At 43.0% G+C, this 23,527-nt stretch overlaps 1 protein-coding gene across 3 annotated transcripts in view; it reads right to left on the bottom strand.

Annotated features, from left to right (window-relative positions):
* The window catches only part of NFAT5 (nuclear factor of activated T cells 5), a 65,938-nt gene that overhangs the window by 16,100 nt on the left and 26,311 nt on the right, over positions 1–23,527 (bottom strand). Inside the window, exons 2-5 of one of the 3 annotated variants that reach the window (XM_086620920.1) lie at positions 12,295–12,356; positions 11,693–11,832; positions 6,302–6,494; positions 1,570–1,760 (exon numbers count right to left, since the gene is read on the bottom strand). In XM_086620920.1, coding sequence (XP_086477046.1) covers positions 1,570–1,760; positions 6,302–6,494; positions 11,693–11,832 — 524 coding nt within the window. In that variant the 5' untranslated portion in view covers positions 12,295–12,356. Of the gene's footprint in view, positions 1–1,569; positions 1,761–6,301; positions 6,495–11,273; positions 11,833–12,294; positions 12,357–23,527 lie in introns of all 3 variants that reach the window. The other 2 variants (XM_086620917.1, XM_086620918.1) reach the window with 2 other exon arrangements.

The following is a 23,527-nucleotide window of genomic DNA, read 5'->3' as shown; positions in this document are numbered from 1 at the left end:
TCACTTAAAGCAGTAGTAGAAGAAAACTTACTGTAGTCATATTATTTTTTATGCTCAGTGGAACTTGGAAGTGATAGATACGTCATACCATAACTGTGGTCCTATGGGAAACGTACACAGGGCCGGGGTGAGAGGCTGATGCAGGGCTGACTTGCACAAAGACATGCCAGATGCAAAATGCTTTCAAGCAAAAACCAACCAAACAAAAAACCCAAACACAGTCTGATGTGTTAAGAAGAAGAATATTGTAATTTTAGCAGGACCTCAGGCCCTACATCCAAAAAGTACAGGGACCATCTGACATCTAACTGGAGTAGAATCAAACCTTTGTGCTGCATGAGGGCCAAGGAGCACCAGCGGGGGAGCAGAGAGGAGTGGGGAGTGCGATTCAGAAGGTGGCACTGCCATCACCCTCAACAGAGAGGTGCTATGGCATCATCCAAATACGAGGAAGATTTCTTCTATACATCAAGATATATTGTGGGAAAACAGCCTAGGCAAAACTTTTCTTCCTCGTTAATTCCAAATTCATCTTTCTAATATCTCTATGCTGTTAATGTCATGGTTTTACATTAACGCTTGAGGACAGTCATAAAATTACTTCCAAGAGGCAGTTTCCAAACTTATCATGGGTGTGTATTTGATATTTAAAAAAATCAAACTGGTTCAGTCTATTAGCAAACTGTATTATTCTGCTTAAAAACCAGACACTGTAAATTGAAGTGAACGTTTCTTCTCTTGAAACAAGACAAGCTTCTAAGTAACAAGTGGCAGCTTTCAACCCCACACCAATTAAAAAAAAGAAATTCTATGGAAAAGAATACTTTGACAGCAAATCACTCCCTTGCTACATGTTAAGACACATGTGAAAAGTTTATTTGGGAATCACTTGTATCTAAAGTTTCTTGCGAGATCCAAACCACATAAGCAGAGAGGCCACTTGCCCAAAAACCTACTGCAGTTAACCACGGCCACCAGACCGGGCACAGCCGTGCAGTGCCCACCCGCGCCCGCAGAGCGCATCCAGAGCGTCGCCCGTGCTTGGCCAGACACGCTCTGCACACACAGAGAAGCAGGAGGCTGTGGTGGCAAAGGACTGGCTGGTGGGAATGACAGAAGTGGAACAAGCAGGACAGGAGACAAGCCAGAGCCCAGCCTCACTATCCACAACTCCCAGCCTTTCGGCCCCAAAGGGATCTGAAGATGCCAATATTCTCCTTCCCTCTTCTAATTAGCAATTCTGTGCTTGTTAAAAGACAAGACAACCAGCAGAACCAGTGCCCAGTTTATAGTTCACGGAATGCTTGAATATGCATATTATTGTTCAAACAGAACACAAAACTAATGTAAGAAAGTTAATTGATAAAGTTCTAGGAAAGACAAGATTAAGCTTCAAGTGTAACACACACAAACTGAGAATGCAGAAAGTTTTTGTAGCTTCACTGAGTGCCTGGTGTGTGCCAAGATGTTCCGATTTTTAACTGCTAACCAATCCAATGGAAAAAGGAAAAACCAGTTTCTGAAAACAAGCTAATAAATCAAAATTATTTAAAAAAAAAATGTACTCACGCAAGTGTCATATTGTTGTTTGGGTCCAGTCCGACCTCAATAACCGTCGTCCCCTCTATATCCACCTCTTTACAGGGAGTGGTGTTTCTCCCAGTGACTCTGCAGGCCTGGTAGAACCCGTGCGGCTTCACTCGCCCGGAGTCGTTCCCCACGAACACCTGCAGCACCACTGGCTCGTTGTGACCCTCCAGCTGGAACAGCAACACACGTTTAATATTTCAATTGGCCAACAACGCCTCTTCATTAGAACAGGAAACAGTTTATGCAGCTGAATTTGAAGCCAATCTGCTCCCAGTGTTGCTGGAAACAATTTCAAGGGAAGAAAGAACAAAATTTTTCATCTACTTTATAACTAAAATGCTAATTTTTTTTATCTTTTGCCATTTGTTCTTCCATTAAAGGACAAGACAGCCATTTAATAAACAGGTGAAATGATTTTTAAAAAAATTATTTTATTTGTAAACCAGCTTGGATCCTATCTATCGACACAGAATTATCCCAACTCCAACTTCCAGGTCTCTTATGACCCCTTATTCTCAGCCCAGCAACGACTATTTCTCTTTCTCTTCCCAGGATCCTCCTTCCCCACCAGCATCTACATCCACCAGCCAGCTGAGAAAGAGAACATTTGCTGTGACTAGTTCCAAAGCTGAGCAGCATTCGTCGGGCAGCACGCGTATGCCGATCCATCAATTAGCACACCACGCTTCCAGGATCCCACCTTTACAATTTTCTAACGCTTGCAAAACCTCTGGATGAGTCAGGACAGGATGAGGGGGAAAGCAAGGGAAGGAATGGGATGAATGACTGTATGGTCCAGCCACGCAAACCTGGCTTTCCTTCAGACACCAAAATAAAAATAAAAAATAGGAACTTGACATCTCCTACTCAAAGCTGACGAACAGGGTTAGGATTCACTCAAACACTTGATAAATAAAAGGTCAGACATACATTTCACATAATGCTCCTGCAGTCCTCCTGCAATCCCGCGTGCAAGCCGTAATTATCCCAGAACACGGGGTAGTGGAAAAACACATTTGTTCTTATAACATCAACGTACTGGCAGGAAAGCGTGTGTGTTCTTTTAACTTTTTTTTTTGTGGAATCCCACTGTGGTGCTACGTACTCAAAATACTCTGATGTGGAAGTAAAACAAGTCCTGAAGTAAACCTGGACATTGTATCATGAAGTAACCTCTCATTCTTCTCAGGTAACAGAATGCTCCCAGTAAAAAGAAATACTAGATCACTGTCAAACTCCCTGGCCAGAGACAGAAATTCTTTGCCACAGCAGTCTAGGAGGAGATAAAATAACTATTTTCAATGTTTTCATTAAGCCATAATTGTTTAGAGGGTTCCTGGGTGACAACGCTGTTTCGTCCCAGGCCTGGAAGCCCCGTCAATACTTGCAGAACAAAACTCATCGTTAGTACGGAGGTACAAGGAGAGCAGAATCATCCTCTTAGGGGATCAGTCCCGAAACACTCACAAAATTTAGCTCTGCAGTTCTCAGCTAGTTCAAAAAAAATGGAAAAAAAAAAAAAAAAATCAGGAAATACTGATAAAATCATCGTACGCCCTCATGTCCCAAAGGAGCAACCAGCGCACAGCAGATAGGTGGGCCATGACTGCTACAGGTGGGCAAAGCCAAAGGATTTCTGGAGGTGGCCCAGCACAGGCTCCCACGTACGAACCACAGGCTGGTGGGTACTGGTCACACCAAAGGGCGCAGAAGCCAAGAGAGCCCCAGTAAACAAACGATCATGAAAATACCCAACAAGAGAGAACTTAATTTCAGCAGCTGGTCAAAAGGACGCAGGGAGTAAAGGAGACTCCGATATTCCACAGCTGGATCTCTTTTACACGGAAACCTGAACCAACAGTCTTTGTGTCATGTCACCGCGGTCTCCTTGGCTGGGAACGCCATCACCACAGCTAACCGGTGCTGCTCTTCTCCCCCGGTGCTGGTGTCAGAAGCCATGAAAGGTGTGTGAGAGCACCTCCCATCATCTGGATGGTAACTGCTCCAGCTTTGCACCGGTTTGCAAGAAAACGTGAAAACCTGCCCCAATGGCTGGAATACCTCCGCTGACACTTTCCATTCAGGAAACCTGACCAAGGTTTATTGATGCGATTTTAATTCACGCAGATTGTAGACCCTCTAGCTTTAAGCCATCGAGCAACACCGTTTTCTTTAGAAGGCCACAGAACTTGCTTCTCCCCCTCAGCCTGCCCACGAGTGACACATCTGGATGGTCGCCCCTCGCAGGGGCTGCCAGAGAGCAGCGGGCACCGGATTTCTGTGAACCAGCAACACTTTTACACTCGTCTTCTGCATCTTTAAAACAGCTCGAAAAATCCCCAAACAAAACAAAACCAAACCTCTTGTCCTTTCCCCTAGCTCCTGTTTCCTGAAAATCCACTGACTCAGGGTCTGTCCAACCCTGCCGGACTTTTATCGGCAGCGCATGGACCAGTTTGCCTACTGGTAAAGCAAGCTTGAGCTTCCAGGAATTCAGTAACACCAGACTCTTCCAAACAGAATTTTCACTGATGGGTGCTAAAGGGTAACTGGGAAAGGAACTGAAAGGCAATTCAGAGGAACAAAGGCCCATTAAGAAAATTCACACAAATGAGCACTAAATCACCATAGCAACAGGACTATATGAATGGATTCTTTTCTTATGAAACTGTACTGGATTGCTACACTACTCAGGAGGACTGAGTGAAGTGCTGGAGATGTTTCAAACACTGTTGAACAGGCCTTTAAAGAGAAGTACACTTCTACATTCTGTCAGCAGTAGTCAGCACAAATTTTAAGGGCTGTACCATAAACAAATATTTCTTTGTGGACCCGGTAAATTAGTTTAGATTGAGAACTGCTTTGTTGCTCTTTCTCCAAGTGGCATAACTAAGAAAAAGTATGAAAGGAAGTGCCTTTTATCTTTCTTATTTGTAAGACAACAGAGTTGTCTACTCGCTCGACCCGCTGGCCACACTCCTCCCAGTATGACCAGGATGCCGTTTGCCTTCGTTCCAACGCGTCTCCAACGCTGGCTCGTATTCACTTCGGTGTCCGCTCCCACGTTCATACTGCAGTTGCTGCAACTTTTGTGGTGACATTTGACGTCAGTTCTTCTGTTTGTCTCTCTGTAAGGCAAGCATTCCTCCTGGTGAGTCCCTCTACCACTTGCATAGGAAACCTTCACAAGCAGAGTCCTAAAGTTCTTCGATTGCTTCCACCAGGCTGTGTAACCATCCTTGCAGATGGAGGGATGGCTGAAGTCTTTCTCCATGAGGGAGCTCTGTGAGCAGGAGACTCCTGTGAGTTACCCACAGAAAGCATCATCTATTATGTTCCCAGTCAGGCAGTCCGTAACAGATACCAAAACATTATTATCCCTCAACTTCACCCCTCCTTTGATCTCAACAGGCCAGTCTCCAATTTCACGCTGGAGGTCTGTGCAGTCCAGGAGCTCCTGATGATACCTGACTTCCTTTCTTCTTCCTAAACAGCTGCTGCACATCCATGACTGCGTTCCAGCCACACACACTACCCCAAGTCTCTGTGATTCCCATCGAGTCACAGCCCTGTGACTACACCAGGGAAGAAACACAACCTGCAAATTCACACTCTGCATTCGTGTGCAGCCACGGAAGGACAGCCTCTGAACGTTCTCCCTTCTGAGCAGCAGGAATGTGAAAGACCTCTTTGTAGCCTTCATGCATCTCTTCCATTTGTAGCTCCTCCCTTCCTCCTGGGCTCTGGTCCCCATCCTCAGATGAACTTACAGTAAAGCCCTCCTCACCAGGCTGGCAAGTCTGATCACAAACAATTTTCCCTCTCTGAGTAAGATGAATTACATCAGTCGTCCTTTTCTCCCCTCCAAACGAAGCAAGACCAACAAAGCAGCTAAACGTTTGCTTGAAAAAACAGCTCTGCAGCCAGGCCCTGGATCCTTGACAGCTTCTGCTCCATCCAGACCCCTCCCTTCAATCAGAAGGGTTGAGGACACCATTCAGTCCTGTGTGCCACTCAGCTGCGCCTCAGAGCCAGTGATCATCAACACCTAAACTTCAGGGCATCGAAGTCCACACAGGGGACCGGCTGCAAGTGTTGTGTGTGCCTACAGCTGCTTCCTCTGTTCTTCCCTCCATTCCTCAGTTCTACCAATCCGCGCGTACCTCGTTACTGCTAACCACACTGAGCAGTACGACCCATCGAGTACATCTCAGATCTTCATGACTCTACACTTGAAAGACAGACTCTGGATATGTGGATTCAGATACTTCGTATTAAAAAACACCCACACTTTCATAATTTTAAAATGAAACCTAGTTTTTATGTCCTTACCAATATGGCATAACGATGACCCACCGTCATCAGCAATCAAACAGTTACAGCATTTCATTATCCTGGTTTTGCATGCTTCAAGTGTCTATCTATTCACACAGTTTGTATAATTGTAGTCTAACAGGACATGCATCACAGATTATGTATCATGGCCTTGACAAAGTTTCCTTCCTCCTGTAACTTTTTGATGCAAACAAGACTTCTTGTTACCTGCAAGAAGAGATACAGTACAGGCTCTTCAGCAAAGAGAGCACAAAGCCTCTCCCCTTTCCCTCTAAAAACAAGAGATTCTAGACCTACTTGAACTGAACCAGTTCCCATTCTACTAAAGCTCCCCTTGGAAAGGTGTCCCTGTGTCACCTAACACTAACCAGCCTACCTTTACAGTTGGAAAGCCTTGCTGTGTCCGGTCTTTCACCGAGCCTCGGCTGCCTTCAGTCAGGTAACGAGCCCTGTGCTGGGTTTCCGGCTGTACCACTATCTTCAGCTCCTTCCCCTCACTCTTAGTTGGATACTGACCACACAGCATTGGGGTCTTCTTCCCTCCAGCTCCTTTCTGGTTCTCTGATGCTCTGGGAAGTCAAAGCAGACCATTAAAAAGATGTTATAAGCAGCTTCCCAATAAAAACAAGCTAAATCACAGAAAAGCTAAAAAGATAAAAAGAGTGTATATTAATGGATAGATTTATAGTTGAGAGCAAACTTTGGAATTCTCTTTCTGAGAGAGAAGGAAACCCGCAGGATGAAGAGGAACGGTGCTTCCCTGCCTCCTCCATCCAGTGCAAATGGGAACTGCTTTTCAGAGAGCAAACATAAAGGAAAGGAGAAGCAATTAGCATTAAACTGTGTTAAAAACAGAAGGCGGCTCACAACCTGCTTTTTCAGAGTTTACGATACAGCCTGCTATTATCTGAATAAGCTGTTTCGCTTCTGTAACAAATGTATGTTCACACACACATTGAATGGATTTAAGGTTAAATGATACTTCTTCAAACAGGAAAACAGCCTCATGCCTGTCTCCGCCTGAACTTGCACATCCATGCAATCCCAAATACTACTTTCTGTCACAACAGACAGATGTTTATGTTAAAACCAAATCAGCTATCGTAAAAAGCTGCACCAATTTTAGATCTGCAGTGTATGCAAAAAATGTTTCTTTCCAGGCGCGTACCTTAAGATGCACTGTGCCTTGTGTTCAGTTCCATAATTAAAACCTGAAGGAAGAAGCCCTCCGAAGCGTATCATCATGTGATCGATTTTGTGTTCACTTTGAAGCACAACAGAAAATAACTCTTGACCTCGTACCGAGCAGGTTTGTATTACGAACCTGAAGTCTAATAAACTCATTTACAGCAGCAACGTAAACACGCCGTGGCAAACGGTACTGGCAGAAAAAGGGCTCAATGAATTCATGCAGATGTAACACTTTTTTAGTACCAAAAAGTAGTTTCTAACAGCTAATGACTCTGAAGAAAGCAGTTTAGAATAACTGGTGTGAACTGCTGAAGAAACAAATCCTGTTTCAACATGCAACGTACAGAAGTAATTTATCCAGGATTTTTTTCTTTGCAGGGAGAAGAGTGAAAGAAATGCTTTTTCTTCCAACTCGTTTACTGAGAGCGTGGCCACGGCAGAGCGGCTCCCTGCCCTGACGGCTGGGGTGACCCAGAGCACTCGCTTCCCAGGCACCAACGACCTACACTGACAAACACCATCAGCATCTTTCCCAAAACTCCTACCGTGCAAGGAATTGCACGAGGCCACACGGTGCGCAAACACCTCCAAGTCATTCCCCAGCCCGGGGCTTCTCCTGCAGAAGGGCCTTCTCCTGCCCCAGGGAGGTCAGCACTTCGCCCCTCGAGTCCTCCACATCTCCTACCCCTGAAAGCCCCAACTCCCACGCTCCTATTTCTGCTGAAGCTTGCAAAGCCTTTCATACAAGGTGCTGAACGGACCCTGCTGCGCCGCGTCAGGAGGCCTGTGCTTTGTACCAATTTCATTTATGTTTTTCTGCCGGGGAAGGTTCGCCACTTGACCACGGGCTGCCCAGCACGCGGCCCTGAGCAGCCCTGCCCTGCCAGCTCTTCAGCCCAGCCACAGCAGAGAGGCAGCACCTGCATTAAAAAACCAGTACCAATAAACCAGTGAGAGTAGCAGGTCCCGATTACTCTGCCACCGTCTAGTCAAACAGGCTGTTTAAAAATAAAAAATGCTACGTAAAAACATAGCTTCTTTCAGTAAAAGGACAAAATTCTTCCTCAACGTGGCATGCACAAAACCCACGATACACTAAATAAACTGTAATTAATACCACTATGCTCTTTGCTTCTGCACAAGTTAAGCAAAACCACTAATCAAGCGGGCTCGTTAGATAATCACTTTGTCTATTCTTCCTCCAACAGACTGGTAATTACAAGGAAAAACATTTACAAACTTTCAGTGAGCATCTTCTCTTTTTCTCACTCAGAATTTTAGGTCACCCAACTCAATCTCTCAGCTTCCCACGCGGAAGGCGAGAAGGAACGTAACCACTGCGTTACTGGGAACGCCGTGCCGGGGCCCCGTGCTCGCCGCACCTCGGCTGGGCAGGCTGGGGAACACCCCGTGTAACGGCATCACACGGATTGCTTCGGCTGACCTTCTCACACTGGGAAGCTCCAGCTCTGTAAATCAATACAGGAGACTGAGATATTACGGAATTTTGAAGGGAAGCGTTACAGAGGCAGCCATCAAAATGAAATTCACTTTTAACACGCAAAACGCGAAGTTTTGGCCGTGTGACATGAAGTCTTTGGCCTCCCCAACACAACTCTGTTTTCCTGACAGTACTTTGCCCTTAAAACACAAGTTACCTTAATTTTCGACATGCTAATGTTTTATACACTGTCGTATTTATGCAAAGGGATGCTGCCTAACAATTATACTGGAAGTCCTCCCTCTAGAAACCTAAAGTAACTGTTACTTTCAATCAGATTAGCTGAACTTGAAAGCAACTGTAAAGCCTTCACCAGAACTTCTCAGTGGTCTGTCTTCTCAAATTCTGAGGAGGTATCATTTACACAGCCTTTGAATTTAGTGTAGTCAGAATACTAACATTTGTGTACATACAAATGGTAAAATATTGCAAACACACGCATTATTTACTAGCTTAACTGTTACCAGACAATGTCTCCTCAAAGCTAGCCCTTTTCTAAAAAAGAAATGTAAGTGGCATTAATTAATGGATCCTATTAACCCAGATTTCCCGAGTTAAGGTCTGCCTGGTCCTGCACTGGCTCCGGGGCTGTTCCCAGGAAAGACCTGAAAGCCAAAAGTGAGACCAAACAGGTCGGAAATCTGAGACTCTCTGCCCTAAATCACCAGCAATTCATCCATTTCTGAAAAGGCTTTCACAAATTCTAACAGTTTCCACAGGAATATATTCTCTTCCTTCCTAGCTCTTAAAGACAACTGACCAGGAGTCTCTTTTGAGGCAAACTCCACAAATTAGCGAGGGTGCTTTCCTCGCTCTTTTCTTAAAGCCAAAAGTAAATGAACTCCCTTGGCTGAACTCCATCAGGCTGGAAAGTTAAAAAAAAAAAAGTTGCTACTGTGACCTAGATTTCTAACGCTAAATCTCCATATTCCAATTGCAAACTTATTAATTTTTCTAATATCTTGGCCATTTCTCATCCCAGAGCTCTGAAATAAAAGGACAATTCTGTTACAGAAGAGTTGTGCTGCAGTTCAATCTAGCCTGTATACGGCACATTACAAAAAAATCCTGCTTATCTACCCCTGTGTGCGCAGAATGTTGCCGACAGCACCGACGGATATCCATCGGTTAGCCGTGAATAAGGCAGGGAATGTTACAGTCTTGTGATGTTTTAGACTGACATCATACATGTTGTTCCAGAGTTTGCTAAATCTCCCCTTTCTGCCCAGAGATCCCATTTACAGCCACACAGTTCTCGCCTGTTTGATGAAGTTTCTTCCCTGTGGAAGGGAGAGCCGGCCCTCTGTGCTCCGAGGCGGCGCTTCCCTAGCTCCAAGCAGCTGCTTTACAGGGTCCACCATGTACTAATGTTTTACTTTATTACCAACTTCAGCTGGTGAGGAGAGATGCTGGACAGCTGCGCTCAGGCTTACCGCGGCTGTTGTAAGGAGAGACCAAAAGATGCCGAGGCTGGAGGAGCCGGGAGCGGGCGGCAGAGCCAGGGCTCTTGGCACCAGCCAGCCCGGCTCTCCCGGAGCCGTATCCAGGTGGGAGAGTTTCTCAGAATCTCTTTCTCACAGTGAAATTTTAAGTATGGAACTGCAATGACCCCGGGAATACAGACTCCAGGCTCTTTCCCTTCGGAGTATGAGAAGTTCATAATCTTCTCCATCAGTCAAATTTTAATATTCACCATTACCGTGATGAACATTAGAACGTACTGCAAGCACATACAGAAAAGTAAGAACAGAAACGAAATACACTTCCCCCCCAAAAAAAAAATTAAAAAGGCCAAATCTATCCACTTGACCATCTTAAATGTACTATAGAAGCTACAAGTTAAAAAATAAAATTAAATTAAAGAATGTATCAACGCACTATTGTAAACTGATGGACTTTTTCCTCTTTAAGCAACTACTGAAATGCATTTAGTGAACAGTGTGAAGTGGGAGAGATGAGAGACCACCACCCAGGCGTGCCCACGTACAGACACACGCATGCACACAACCCAGAAGCACAGAGAGAAACAGGATTAGAGATTTATTTCTGAAAAAAATCAAATACAGAAGTGAATTCACATGAAAAAACAAAATCTGGTTCACCATATCATCTTAACATTTTGTAAAAAAGGATGTGTTAATTTAAACGATGAGAAATCTTAACAAGCCATTAACTTCTGCTCCCGCCGCTCTCTCTATTTGACAAATAGAGGAAGAGACAAACACGAGCAGGTAAAGTGCACAGCCTGAAATCCTCACATAAAATCCTGCAAAAAACCATTGAGATTTACCGTGCGTCCAGTCCACTTCTGCCTTTTTTTTTTTTTTGAAATACAGTAACGTTTTCACTGCTGTCTTATAAATGGAACTGTGCAATCTTTCAGGAATTTCACTTAAACAAGAATACAGATGAGCTCATGAGTGCTGCACCCAATTGTTGCAGGAAAGTTTAGCTTTATCTTCTAAATAAAGATTAACAAATCTAACTAGAACTTATTGTGGGCCAGGACGCCAAAGGGAACAGCAGAGAATGGAAGGGATTTATGTGGGAACCTGAGCAGAACACTTGACGGGGGGCGGGGGGAGTTTTATTAGTTTGGTTTTACATATGGCAATAGAACTTTAAAAAAAAAAAAAAAAAGAAAGCAGATACCAACCCATTTCCTGCTTTTGAGCTGCCTTTGCTGTCCGTGCTGAGCTGAGAAAGGACATAGTGAGGCGCTTTGGCACTGTCGGCATCAAATATATCCATGTTGGACTCTTCGCAATCTCGACGTTTGATCCCTGGCCTCTGCTTTGGGTTTCGTTTGCGCGATTTACGTGGCACCTCAGTGTTATCATTGTAGGAACTGGTACTCATGTTACTGAAGTTGGAGGGTGAATCCTCCATCCACATACTGCAGCTCTGCTCTGACTCCAATCCACAGCCCTCATCCTGGCAGGACATCCGACTGTTGTCCAGTAAGTCCTCGGGTGGTGGCGAGATGTACAGGACTGTGTGTCTCTTCGGCGTTGACTGCTGCTGCTGGGCTGCGTTACTGGTTAACTGCTTTTCACTTACCCCTCGGGTACTTACCCCCACGGCTGAGGAGCAGCTCTCCACTTGCATAGCCTTGCTGTCGGTGACTGAGGTAGAGTAAATGGTAGGACTGGAAGAGGTGGTAAAGGAGCTGCAAGCACCGCCCATGGAGGAAGAGGAAGGAGCTGAAGAAGCATCTGCGGTGTATAATTCAGAAGTAAATACAAGATACGAGCTTCCGTGTGCGCTGGCTATAGCAGTCCCATTGAAATCAAGTGATTTGTGAACCGATTTCTGTCCCCCAACAAATATTTGGAATTTGGTTACGTTTTAGAATGTCAATGCGTCAAGCAACACGGCCTAACCGATACGGCACTTTGGAAATGTCCAAATAAGACTCGGAATGATCCGCTGGAATCAACTTTTTTTAAAACTTAATGTTAATTCATAAAAATGGCTGCAAGTAAACAGAGTTTTCGTTGCCTCAGCTGGACTAGTTATTTGTGTAGAAGCCATTTCGTCTAGAATAATGGAAGCCCCAATGCAAAATGCTTATAATCCACATTGAATGCCAATTAAACCATTTATCGTTGGAAAATTTTATTTTTGAAAAAGACGGGACTGTGCTTAGCCACAAAATATTAAAATAAGTTTCTAACCTATGAAGCAGAGAACTACAGGTCATTTTTAATGCAGACACTCCCTGCTTCAGAGGCAAATCCTGGAATAAAAATATGAGAAAATAAATGAGAAAAAGAGCTGCTGATTATTCCATCATAAATGAGAAATAAAATATAAAATCAACGGAGTTGGTAGGCAAAATGGAACTGGTATCAGTCACTATGTCGTAGCTGTTTATTGCGAAGGTTCAAAACAGGGATGAAATATCTGTATTGGTGACACACGGCGACACAAAATTTCTGGAATTTGACTCTTTCAGTCGCTGAGACCGAGCTCTCTCAGTATTGAGTCCCTGGTGCAGCCAGAGCCAGCTTGGGACACATCTCCGAAAAATTCCTGTCAAGGAGAACAATTCAAACAATGTGATTGTAACTTCTCCAGAGGTCACCGAGATCAGTCTGGTCTAGAAACATCAACGGACAGCGAAGCCGTTGAACCAAAACCCTGAAGATTTCTGGCGAACTAAAGCGTTTGAGAGGAAGCAGTATGGACACACACAGGTATTTATTTGTTTTATTTAACAATGTGTTTATTCCTGTAGCTGAGGAATAACTAACTGAATTTTATATTCAAATTTCAAACTTTGTATTTCAAACTTCCTAGAGGGGAGATGCTACTTTCTGTGTTTCTGCACTGCTGATCACACCTTCCACAATAAACCAGAACTACAGAAATCATCTCATTTTGGAACAAACTGTACATCATATATATACACAATTATACAACACGTTCAGCGAGTTACTGGTGTCGTAGAGGTAATATCTGTTACTAAGAGGAACACGGTGTTCTCCTTTTTGTCATTTGGGATTTTTTTTAAACCCAAAATGTTGTATTGACCTCTCCAGTCTAAAAGGTCGAGAGATAGCTGAAGTATTTTATCCAGTTTAAGCTATTTAAAAGTAACAGAAGAAAGTCTGTTCAGCCATGATACATATATTTAACAGCAAAATTTGACAACCCTTCCTATAAATCAGTCTACTTGTGATTACCATGGAGTATCAATGACTGATGAGAAAGAATTTTTAAACAGTTATTGTTTCTTACAGCTTTTCTGTGCTAAATAAATTTAAAAGTCAACCTACACTACTTTGGATGGTAAAATTTAGAGGTCATTATAGTTTATCAATAAACTATTCTGCCTTTATCTTCATAGGAGGTTCCTTCCCCGAACCTCCCAGTGAACCAGGAGCAGATGAATGATACCAGTTCCATTTTCCAGCTTGTTCTCTGGCAAATACAGTGGCTGAAATTGGAGACTTCAGTCACTTTGAACCGCATTCCAATTTAAAGGCAAATTTATCCTTTGTATATCATGCATTAATGCAATGCTTTTTTCAAAAACATTTATAGGATTGGCAAGAACTATTAAATCTAGATATTAATCTCTGTGACAATATTTAGGAGCTGATTTGCAGCCACTTTGAGTTTAGAAAGATCATTGCTATTTGGGATGTTTCCTTTGTTTTGTTAGAACAGAATTAGTTTCCATTCGCCATTTATACGCTCAAACGGAAAGAAATAGAAATACGCAGCATGCATACAGCATCTATGCTGCATGCAGGTGTTTGCAAACAGAGTACACAGAGCACACAGCAGCACTGCTGCAGAACTGCATTCCTCAACAGCAATGTCTCCCCCTTTCAAAATCAGCTCTTCTTTCACGGGATGACACCGAGTATCATGCCCAGCACAACGCCCTGTACGCACGTCTCGTGTTTGCCTGTCCAGGACAAAGGCTGACAAATAAATAATTGTGTACATTGAACCAACTAGCAGGGCTCTAGAATTGCAAGATTTTTCCTCCAACAGGTTAAGATCAAACATTTATCTTTTTGCAGCAAATACTGGGAATGTTTTCGAAAGGTCTTTTACAAGACCTGTAAGAAAAACTTCAAAGTGACAATCCATACCCAGGTCTGCCAAACTGATCATACCCTGCTTGGTTCAATGCATATCCTGTCCAGAAATGCAACAAGGGCATTATTCCCTCACTGTCCTAGAAAAAAGAAATAAATACATCACTAAACAAAACACTCTTCAGTGGAAAGCTAAAAGAGCTGGTAATGGTGTCGTTATTTTAGGGTGCAGCATTTTGCAATATTTAAGTTGCTATCATTAATGCTATCCAAAAAAAAGCTTCTCCTCCAGGTTTTTCTCCTAGACGTTAAAAAGCATGACTGTGTCTATGTTTTTTCTTTACGTTTAAAAATGAAAAAAAATACTGTCCATTACAAATTGGTTATGCTCTCCTCCATTTATCAGAGACACCCCTGTGCATCAGCACGATGAGATTATGGAGACGGTATCGAGCTAACCAGCAATGGCAAGAAAACCTCTCCTCAGCCTCATGGTCGCCACCGAGCGCCACCACCACCCGGGCACGCACAAGGGTTTCAAAGCATGAGCAAGCCAGAGTCTTCTCTGCTATAGTAATTAAAAATATCCAAGAAAATACAATGAGTATTACAGCCAGTGAAATAAATTGGCTAGATTAGAACAAATACACAAATTTAGAATTTATTTTGGGGGATAAATGAATAATTGCTTTAGTAACGTTATGAGTTAGGCCAATACTAAGAAACATAGTAAAATTCATGTTTTCTCACAGAGTCTGCGTGCCTTTAGCCAACTCATCTTCCTCTGAACTAATAAAGAAAGAAATGGGGTCAACCAAATAAGAATTTGCACAGTTGCTGTAAAGAATAAACCACTGTATGTTGGCACGGCTCCCATTTTGTTTGATCAATTTATTCTAAAGCCGGTGACAACACGTGCGTATCTGCCACCCAAAGGACATCTCTTGGTTGAACATGCTGCATTTTGAAAAATTTATTCTATTTTATTCTTTATTCTTTTATTTTATTCTTTATTCTATTCAGGGATTCCAACTTGACTGGTCTTGCTTTCAAAGGTGAGAGCATTTTGCATTTTCTGGGCTGGAGGAACAAAGTTTTCCCCAGCGTGCAGATAACGAACAAAACAAAACCAGCGGCTGCTCAGGGCGAGGGGTGCACCCAGTCACTGGTCCATCAGTTAAGAGTGGAAATGGAACACACACCTTTCCCAGTTTAAGCACTGATTTTATTTGAGGTTACTTTCTGCAGACACACGTGAACGGGGATTGTTACAGGTGGCTCTTCCGTTTGCGATTTCGCAGCGCTTGCAATGACAAATGTATAGTCTGAATGAGCACGTACATTTCGAAATGTAACTCTGGATATATTTTAACACAGCCTCCAAATAAAAATTGCTTTCAGAGCAACAGCATTGCCTAGAAGCCAAGTGCATTTTATGGCAAGTAGGCAGCCACAGTATCATAAACGCAACGTGCACCAGCATCACAAGGTGTTTTTTTCCTTTTTCTTAATTAAAGAGAGAGAAAAGAAAACTACTTCCACATTAGAGCAACTTTGATCACTGTTGAAACTAAACCTCCTGAACCTATTCATTGCCATCACTGGAACATGTAAGGTAGTTGAAATAAGTAATTTGGAATTTGTTGCCTGCCCTACAAGCTTTTCTTCTCTAAGCGAGGCAGAATGATATCAAACAGTTGAGCGTAAGGAAGCCGTGGTTCTGACATCACAATTTACACATCATTAATAAGCAATTCTGTAATGTGTAAATTAAAGATAGAAAACAACCGAGAACTAACAGTGGTTAGTGCTGGAGCTCAGAATGCAAATAAGGATAACCAGTAACTCCGCACTGCTCCTAAGACAACTAAATTTCAAAGAAATTCCAGTTGTTCACGACACCAGTCATTTGCACGTTTGCTTCCCAGAAACTCTAAAAAGGTGCCTACTGCTCCCAAACATTTACCTCACCTTCAGGCAGTGAACAGAGTGACATTCACAACCAAGAGACTGAATAAGTCGGGTACTTTCTGAAAACAAAAAGCAGCCAAAAAGCAGTCAGTGGAATACGGGATGCAACACGCGCGTGGCACAGAGGCATGCTGCTAAAAATCGCAGGCTAATGTAAGATCAGAGACTAAGGGAACACACAGCAAAGGGCATCCCCATGAGCAAATCAGTGCAGTCTTTTTCTTTTCAATAACATAAAGCATTGTACAAAGAAAATTCATTACCTCCTGAGTTAGCAACTAAGGCAATGACATTTATTTCTATATCCTATTATCCTGTGAAGTCAAACAAGGCATTCAGCCTCTAAAAAAAGGTCTGAAAGGCAGGAGAAAGAAAAAAAGAAAATCACTACTTGGCATTAAGGGAGTCTTGTCTTTAGATAACACTTACGTGGAGCCAATCCTGAAATCCCTGTTCATTCTTTCCAAAGAGATCCTTAAATACAACAAGGATTACCAAGTTCTCAAAAGAAACAAATCATGTCCTGATGACATGGTTTTTTTTTTAATTGCAGCTGGAGTGCAAAGCAAGTCATTTCCCAGACTGGAAAGGTTAAGATTGCAAATGCAAATGAATTGTAGATATTCTCAGTTTTACAAGTTTTTCAGGACGAGCAAAAAGCCCTTAGAGAAGTGGCCTTTTTCCCAGAACCTACCCTGCATCCCGTGTGATCCTCCATGCTATGCTCAGCAAACAATTAACTGTCAAAAATGAAAACCCACCACACAGGATGAGGCTTAGGTGGTGCAGAAGCTTAACAGATGAAGTATACTCACTTGTAAAATTTGTTAATTTATCATGTTCTTGACAAGACTTTTATATGTTAAGTGGTTTATTTGAACCACTGGACACAGAAGAACAATTTCAGAACAAAACCAGAAGGATTATAAGCAAAATTTCCAGCGTCAACCCTTGTGTTGCCAAAGGTTTTAAGGGTAAAAATCAGAACTTACAAAGTGGCTGCAAACCTGCTTTCAACACCTCACATGCCAAACTTGGGTTTCTACTTTTCTTCTTCTTGTATTACTGATGTAATGTAAAAAACTTTTCCAAAAAGTTTAGTTTCAAATCAGTATCAATCCACTATTCAGAAATAAAACAAAACAAAAAAAAAAAAAAGAAAGAAAGAAAAGAGACTTATGAAGAAGTCTGAAAACAAGACCGACCTATACCCTGGGTGAGATTGGATGGGTTAAGTGTCTCTGGCACTATTTGTCTTCACTATTGACAGACACTGTCACACAACCCACCACTCGATGCCTGTCTCTGAATGGCGAAGCTAGAATGCAAGTTAAGTGTATTAATAGAGAAAAAAACTAGCATCCCAGCAAATATAATAAAGCAATCCAATTCACCAGTTATTAACAACACTCAGACTCAAGATAGGCAGGTTAATTTAATTTACATTAAGCCCAACAGCGTAAATTCCCCTTCCATTCACATGCTGAACCAAGCAGTGTATTACACTTTGGGTAAACACATCAGTCAATCTGTTTGTGTCATAAATGACATCCGGTATTAAACCAACACTCGAGTTCAGGTATCTGAGCACAACTTTGGTTAGTGGCTCACACACCAATTCCGTGTATCTGAGGTCCTTCCCCACTCGGAGCGACAACCGGCTGCGTACCAGCAAGTCAGAACTCTGGGACCCTCAGCTGCTCTCTTCAAGCTCTACCTGTCACCTCCTGAGCTCCCCACCGCCCGCTCAGGAGGACTGAATCCCGTTGGGATTGATGGATCTGATAAAGAATGTTTCCATTTAAAAAACAGACTCTTTTGTTCTTTAAATATACAGTTGTTTTTTTCAAAGAAATTAAGAACTCCTCTTGGCCTTCATGAAGTCTTCGATGCAGCTACTGCAAGGAGGTGCCCAAACAACAGTACAGTAAGATTGTTCTCTTTTTCCCCTTCACTGCCTTGGGTTTTCATTATCCATTAAGGAACAGGGAATCCTCTCATCAAAGGACTTCTCAAGTCTTTTTGATGCAACAACAGGAGCCACTTAATGCAAGAATTTGCCATAAAAAACTTCAGAATGATAAACCAGCTTGTGTTTGACTGAGCAGCTCTTGAAAACTGGGGGTACTGACTATAAGAAATTCAGGAAGATTGAAAATAATCTAGAAAAAGAGGAGATGATCTAGAGAACACCTATATAATCCTTTATAGCTAACGACAAGGAAGCCCTGCTCCACGCAGAGGAGCAGGTTCGCACTCAATGCTTGTACAATCCCCCACGACTGCGATGTTGTAACTGAATCTGCAGAGAACGATTCATCTAAAAAGTTTCCATAAAACGGAACAGCAAGAAAAGAATCCTTTTTTTCCTGCATTTCCCAGAGGTGACTTCTCAGCAGCAGGAGTTCAGGACGATGAAGAAGCCGTACCTCCCCACCTCTCCCAGACCAACTCAAGGAGCTCCACCGCAGCTCACTCGGCCACACGCTGCTGCCAGGGGTAATACTTGAACTTCTGCACATCTGCGTTACTGCTAACAAGCCCGAGCAGCCAGGGCACTGCACTCATGTACAGCACCTGGAAGATGCACTTTCAAAGAGCATTAGGACCTGCTTTAAATTAATTCTGTAAGAAAGAAGTATTTGACACATGACCGAAACAAGTACGCTGCAGACACAAATCCCTGGAAGACGTCCTCCTAGGAAGTTACAGGAAGGTGTTTCCAACTGGGAGGGCGGTGGGAAGGGATAAGCCTACAAAGAAATGGAAGTTTTTACAGGCATTGGAGAGCAACTACAAAGAAGAATTTTTTTTGCCTAGTAATTTGTTTACAATATGAATTATAAGCTCAGGATAACAGAATTAATAGCAGCACTGATATCCCCTTTGAAATTTCTGGTAATTATTTCTATATCAACAGGAAAAACTGACTAATGACACCAGGAAGGATGATAAATTGACAAAATATTTTCATTAGAAAAAAGAAGCCTGACTCTAGCTACTCAGGAAAAGGGAAAAAAAACACCCACAAAATGAAACAAAAAACCCTCACATGTCCATTTTGAAGCCTTACTAGAATCTTTAGCTTGAGAATGCTAAAAAGCCTTATCTTGGCAGTGGAAAATATAACCCATATCCCTTAGCACCCAGTCCCTACCCCACAGATGATTCGAATACTTTTATCCATTTGTCTACAGTAGCAACTGAGAAGCAAAGCCTTATTTTCATAAATAAAATGACCAAAACTGCTTATAGCAAATATTTAAATAACAACTCTGATCAAAAGAGCCAAGTACTCCTGTCTGGGACAAGCAGTTTGTCCCTTTAATTAAAAAGGAGCACAGAATTGACATGATCACAAGAAGGTAAAACTTCTATCATTCACCAAATAATTTCCCAAGATACAAACATAGATGTTTGGGAGCCAGAAAAATTCCACACATCACAGAGGAATTGTATCCAAATACAAAGAATGCAAAAAGAGCTCAGTAAACACATTTCGGTGGCACAAAACCTGTTCCCCTTTTGTTAGGGCAAGAACATCACTGTGGAGAATTTAATTTGAGATAAGAACTGAAAACCGTCAGAACGGAAGCGATGCAGGAAATACTCTCCTGGGGAGCAATACAAAAAGCACAAAGATACATATTCGCCTCCGTGGAAAACGGAGAGCAGCTTAAGAGATCTTCAGCCAGCTGAAGCAGCTCATTCCAAGATTTGCTACAGACAGAACGAATGGATGACAAGCCAGGAAGCAAGTTTCCGCATCGGTTTTCCTCACTGGGGTTCCAAAGGTTCGAGCGTTCCTGTTACTGGACAGAAAAGATGAAAACGCGACACTTCTTTAGAGTAAGTGGTCGAAAACCCTCTTGAATCACCCCCGAAAGACAAGGAGGTGGTGTTGACCTACCAACTACAAAGCCACCTTTGAGAAGGCTGTAAACTCGCAGTGTGAGTTGTAAGCGTTTGAAGCTCTGGTTCGATGTGTCTTGATCAACACGAAAAATTTGTTCGACCTTTAAGAACCAGTTGAAAAGAATCAAGCATCCCTCCTGGCAACTGGAGCTTAAAAATACTGCGTAGAAGGCACTGTTAAAGCTTGAGGCACGTTTATTCCATAGCAGAGATCTCGGGCACGGCTTGCAATGACATTTCTCAGCACGACGCCCTCATGCATTTCAAGAGTCTCGAAGATGATTCATATTTAATGTGTTTTTGGTACCGCACCAGGAGAAATCCTCCTTTTCCTGTCCCCTGAACAAAGACACTCGGGATTCAAGTAGCAAGCCCAGAGAACGGTTTCTAGCGGTAAAACCAGATCCTTTTCCTCCCTTCTGCTTTCCAGAATAACAGAATTAGAAGCTTGAGACAGCAGCTTAGGTTGCGAACATCGCAGCTCAAAATCCTAGAGTTCCATTAAATTATACTTGCCTGTTTGATATTGAGAGTGGGTAATACCTCTTTTGTCTGGATTAATGAATATGAGATACACATTTATTAACAAATTAATGAAAATCCAATCAGCAACATTCCATTTTAATACTCTTAAAATTGTTCTGCATATCACAAAACAAATTTCCAAATGGAAGAACTAGAAGTCTGCCCCTGCAAGGTCATCGCTGCTAAAGACAGCCCATCCTGCTCCTCCAAAAAAAACGGAGAAGTTAACTGCAGCACCATGTATTTCTCACCTATAATGTGATTTATATGGAAGAAAATTCCACAGCAAACTGTCTGACAGAAAAGTCTCAAGTGAGTTAAATCTCAGCCAGATACTGCCTTACTCTGTTTTGGGAAGCAGAGAACAAACTGTGTTAACTGCAGGAGTAGTAAAACGCTCTCACCACTTTGGATCATTCCCTGTAACGCAATCCCCTCGTTATCGCGAGTAATCACATCCACAATTGACTTCTACACAGTGTTGTAGCAGCATTTCAAATTAGCCCTTCCTTTTAAAAACAAGGGTAAACGAGATTAGGAAACTGAACTATCATTTCCCAAAAAAAGTGAGGCTTTAGAGCAAGTAAGAGCTGACATAAAAATTAAAAAAGAAAAAGAGAAAGACTTACACAAACAAGGAGCACCAGGCTGCCAAAGCCATGTTCCCTCCTCACCCTATCATCTGCAGTGTCAGCTCCTCAAAAACGTGCCTACAGTCTGCTACTAAGGACTTGATATATGCAAAGGAACAGTCAATCTTGGTCTTTTAAAACAGAAATGTAAAATATACATTTATGTTTTCCTGTATAAGCACACAGACCTGCACAGAGCCAAGGCTGGTTTTCCTCTTAAGAAATCAGATCCTGGCCCAGCTAGACTTCTCATTTCTACAAGAGGCTGGGTGACAGGGCTTGAATATGTGGTAGCAACTTTTCAAAGACACTCTAACAATCCTAAAATAATAAAAGAAAACAGTAAAACATGATACACCCTTTTATCTAGAACACAGCACAGTTACGGCAAGAATGCAGCCGAAACACTTGTGTCCTGTTCTCCTGAGAAAGTGGAGAGATTTGGGTGCAGAAGAAGCACCCAGCTAACTCCAGTGAAAAGCAGAAGTGCTCCTGGGATTCTGGAAGTCAACTGAGAACACTGGAGAAGGCTCCCGCTCCAAGGCAGCGGTGTGCTGCGGGTACCAGCATCGGTTCAGAAGGCTGAGTTCAAGACAGCTCAGAAGAGGAATCCTGATCAGCCACCACACAGCAGGAATTTGTGGGAGGGGGGACTTGGACTATAAAATAATCCACTGAGATCCACTGGAAAGAGTAAATTCGCCTGTCCTTGTACCCCCATCTACAACTTTTGTAGACACTGATGCTCCTTCCTCTGCTCCTAAGACTTTGTCCCCAGCTTTAAAGAGAAAAGAAGTCTGGCCTCAGACTTACCAGAAACACCCAACCATCTGTCCACTCCCGGGTTACAATATACCTTACTTTTTTTCTTTTTTTTAAACCTCTCTCTCTCTTTCTCACCTCCCAACACCAGAGGGAGAAGCAGGGGCTGTTCTTCCCAGCCTTCTGCTCTGCCTCTATACTTTGGAACACAGTCTATGGACCTGTTTTGCAGGCAAACATCTATGTAAGATGCATGCATTTTCTTTCCAGGATGTGGTAGAAGACAGGAGAAAAACAAAACCCAACCAAAACCCCACTAAGACGTTACACTGGAACTGTCTCTCGGAGATCACCCACCGGCCCAGACACTGAGGCTGAACCTTCTCCCAGCCCGATGGGCGCCAGGCACCCGCTCCCCAGTACAGCGCCAGCTCCGTGGCTGCGGGCTGGGCTCCCCTCTCCTTACGCACACCCAGCACGACTCACTGGGAACTGGCCCGCTCACCGCCATGCCATGTTTACAGAAGACCAAGATTCAATTGTTCCGGCCCTCGCTGCAGCGGAGAGTGACATACGCAATGAAAACAAAACTCTTTCCTCCATTTGGAGTTTTTCGGTCGGCTGATTAGTTTTTTTTCAGAGAAAATTTTTTAACAACTTGGAGAACTGTAGTTGTCTGTGCTTAACACTTCTGATCCTGGTTTTAACGGAACCCCAGACCTGAACTGTCTCACCACGAAGGTCTCCAAAGCCACAGAGCAGCAAACGATTTAAACCGCCCAAACCGGCGGCCGTTGAGAGAAGAAGCTCCACCTTTTCGGATGGCTCCTCCTCACATCGCTCCAGTTTGTGCCACCAAAAGCACCTGTGCAGACGCGCAGCGAGGCCGCCCAGGGCAGCTCTGACCTGGAGCAGGTTGGATCCCACGTGCTCTGCGGCGCGCGGGAAAAGCTCTTCGTCCCGCAGCGCTATCAGCTCAAAGCCTTTGTCCAACTACTCTCTCTGACAACGAAAAGTGTTCTTAACTGCACGAGCAGGGCTCCTTTCAGTGGTAACAAAAAAACCTCAGCGCTATTTTTTGAAATTTTTCCTTCAGGAAAATCGTGCTGCAGTTTAACCCAAACACAGTAACACATTTGTAGGGGTTTTTTTAAAAGGAACTGGACTGGCTGTTAGCAGACACTAAATACCTGGAGGTAACAGACATTTAGTTCCATTCAAGTTTTCAAGTCTTTTCTGTTAGATACAGAATTAATTAGCAGGTCATGTCTATCTGTGGATTTAGAGTGTACCAGGGTTTGTGGGACTCTTTGCTCGTTTGTTCTTAAGACACGTTTCTGCAGGGTTCAGTTGCTGCTATGTCTTTGAACCAAACCGATCATTAGGTACCTTGATTTTAGAAATAGATGCTCAAATTATTTTTTGAATAAGTGATATAAAAATATCAAATCCCTTCAATATAATAAAGAAAACCACCAAATTCTTTCAAGGACTGAAGTTCCACTGTGCACAGTTAAATCCACAGGTTCTCTCAGAGGAGGTCTGGCAAA

Source organism: Tauraco erythrolophus, chromosome 15 (genome assembly GCF_009769465.1).
Source record: "Tauraco erythrolophus isolate bTauEry1 chromosome 15, bTauEry1.pri, whole genome shotgun sequence".
Classification (NCBI taxonomy): Eukaryota; Metazoa; Chordata; class Aves; order Musophagiformes; family Musophagidae; genus Tauraco; species Tauraco erythrolophus.
This window is presented reverse-complemented; position numbering and strand designations above follow the sequence as displayed.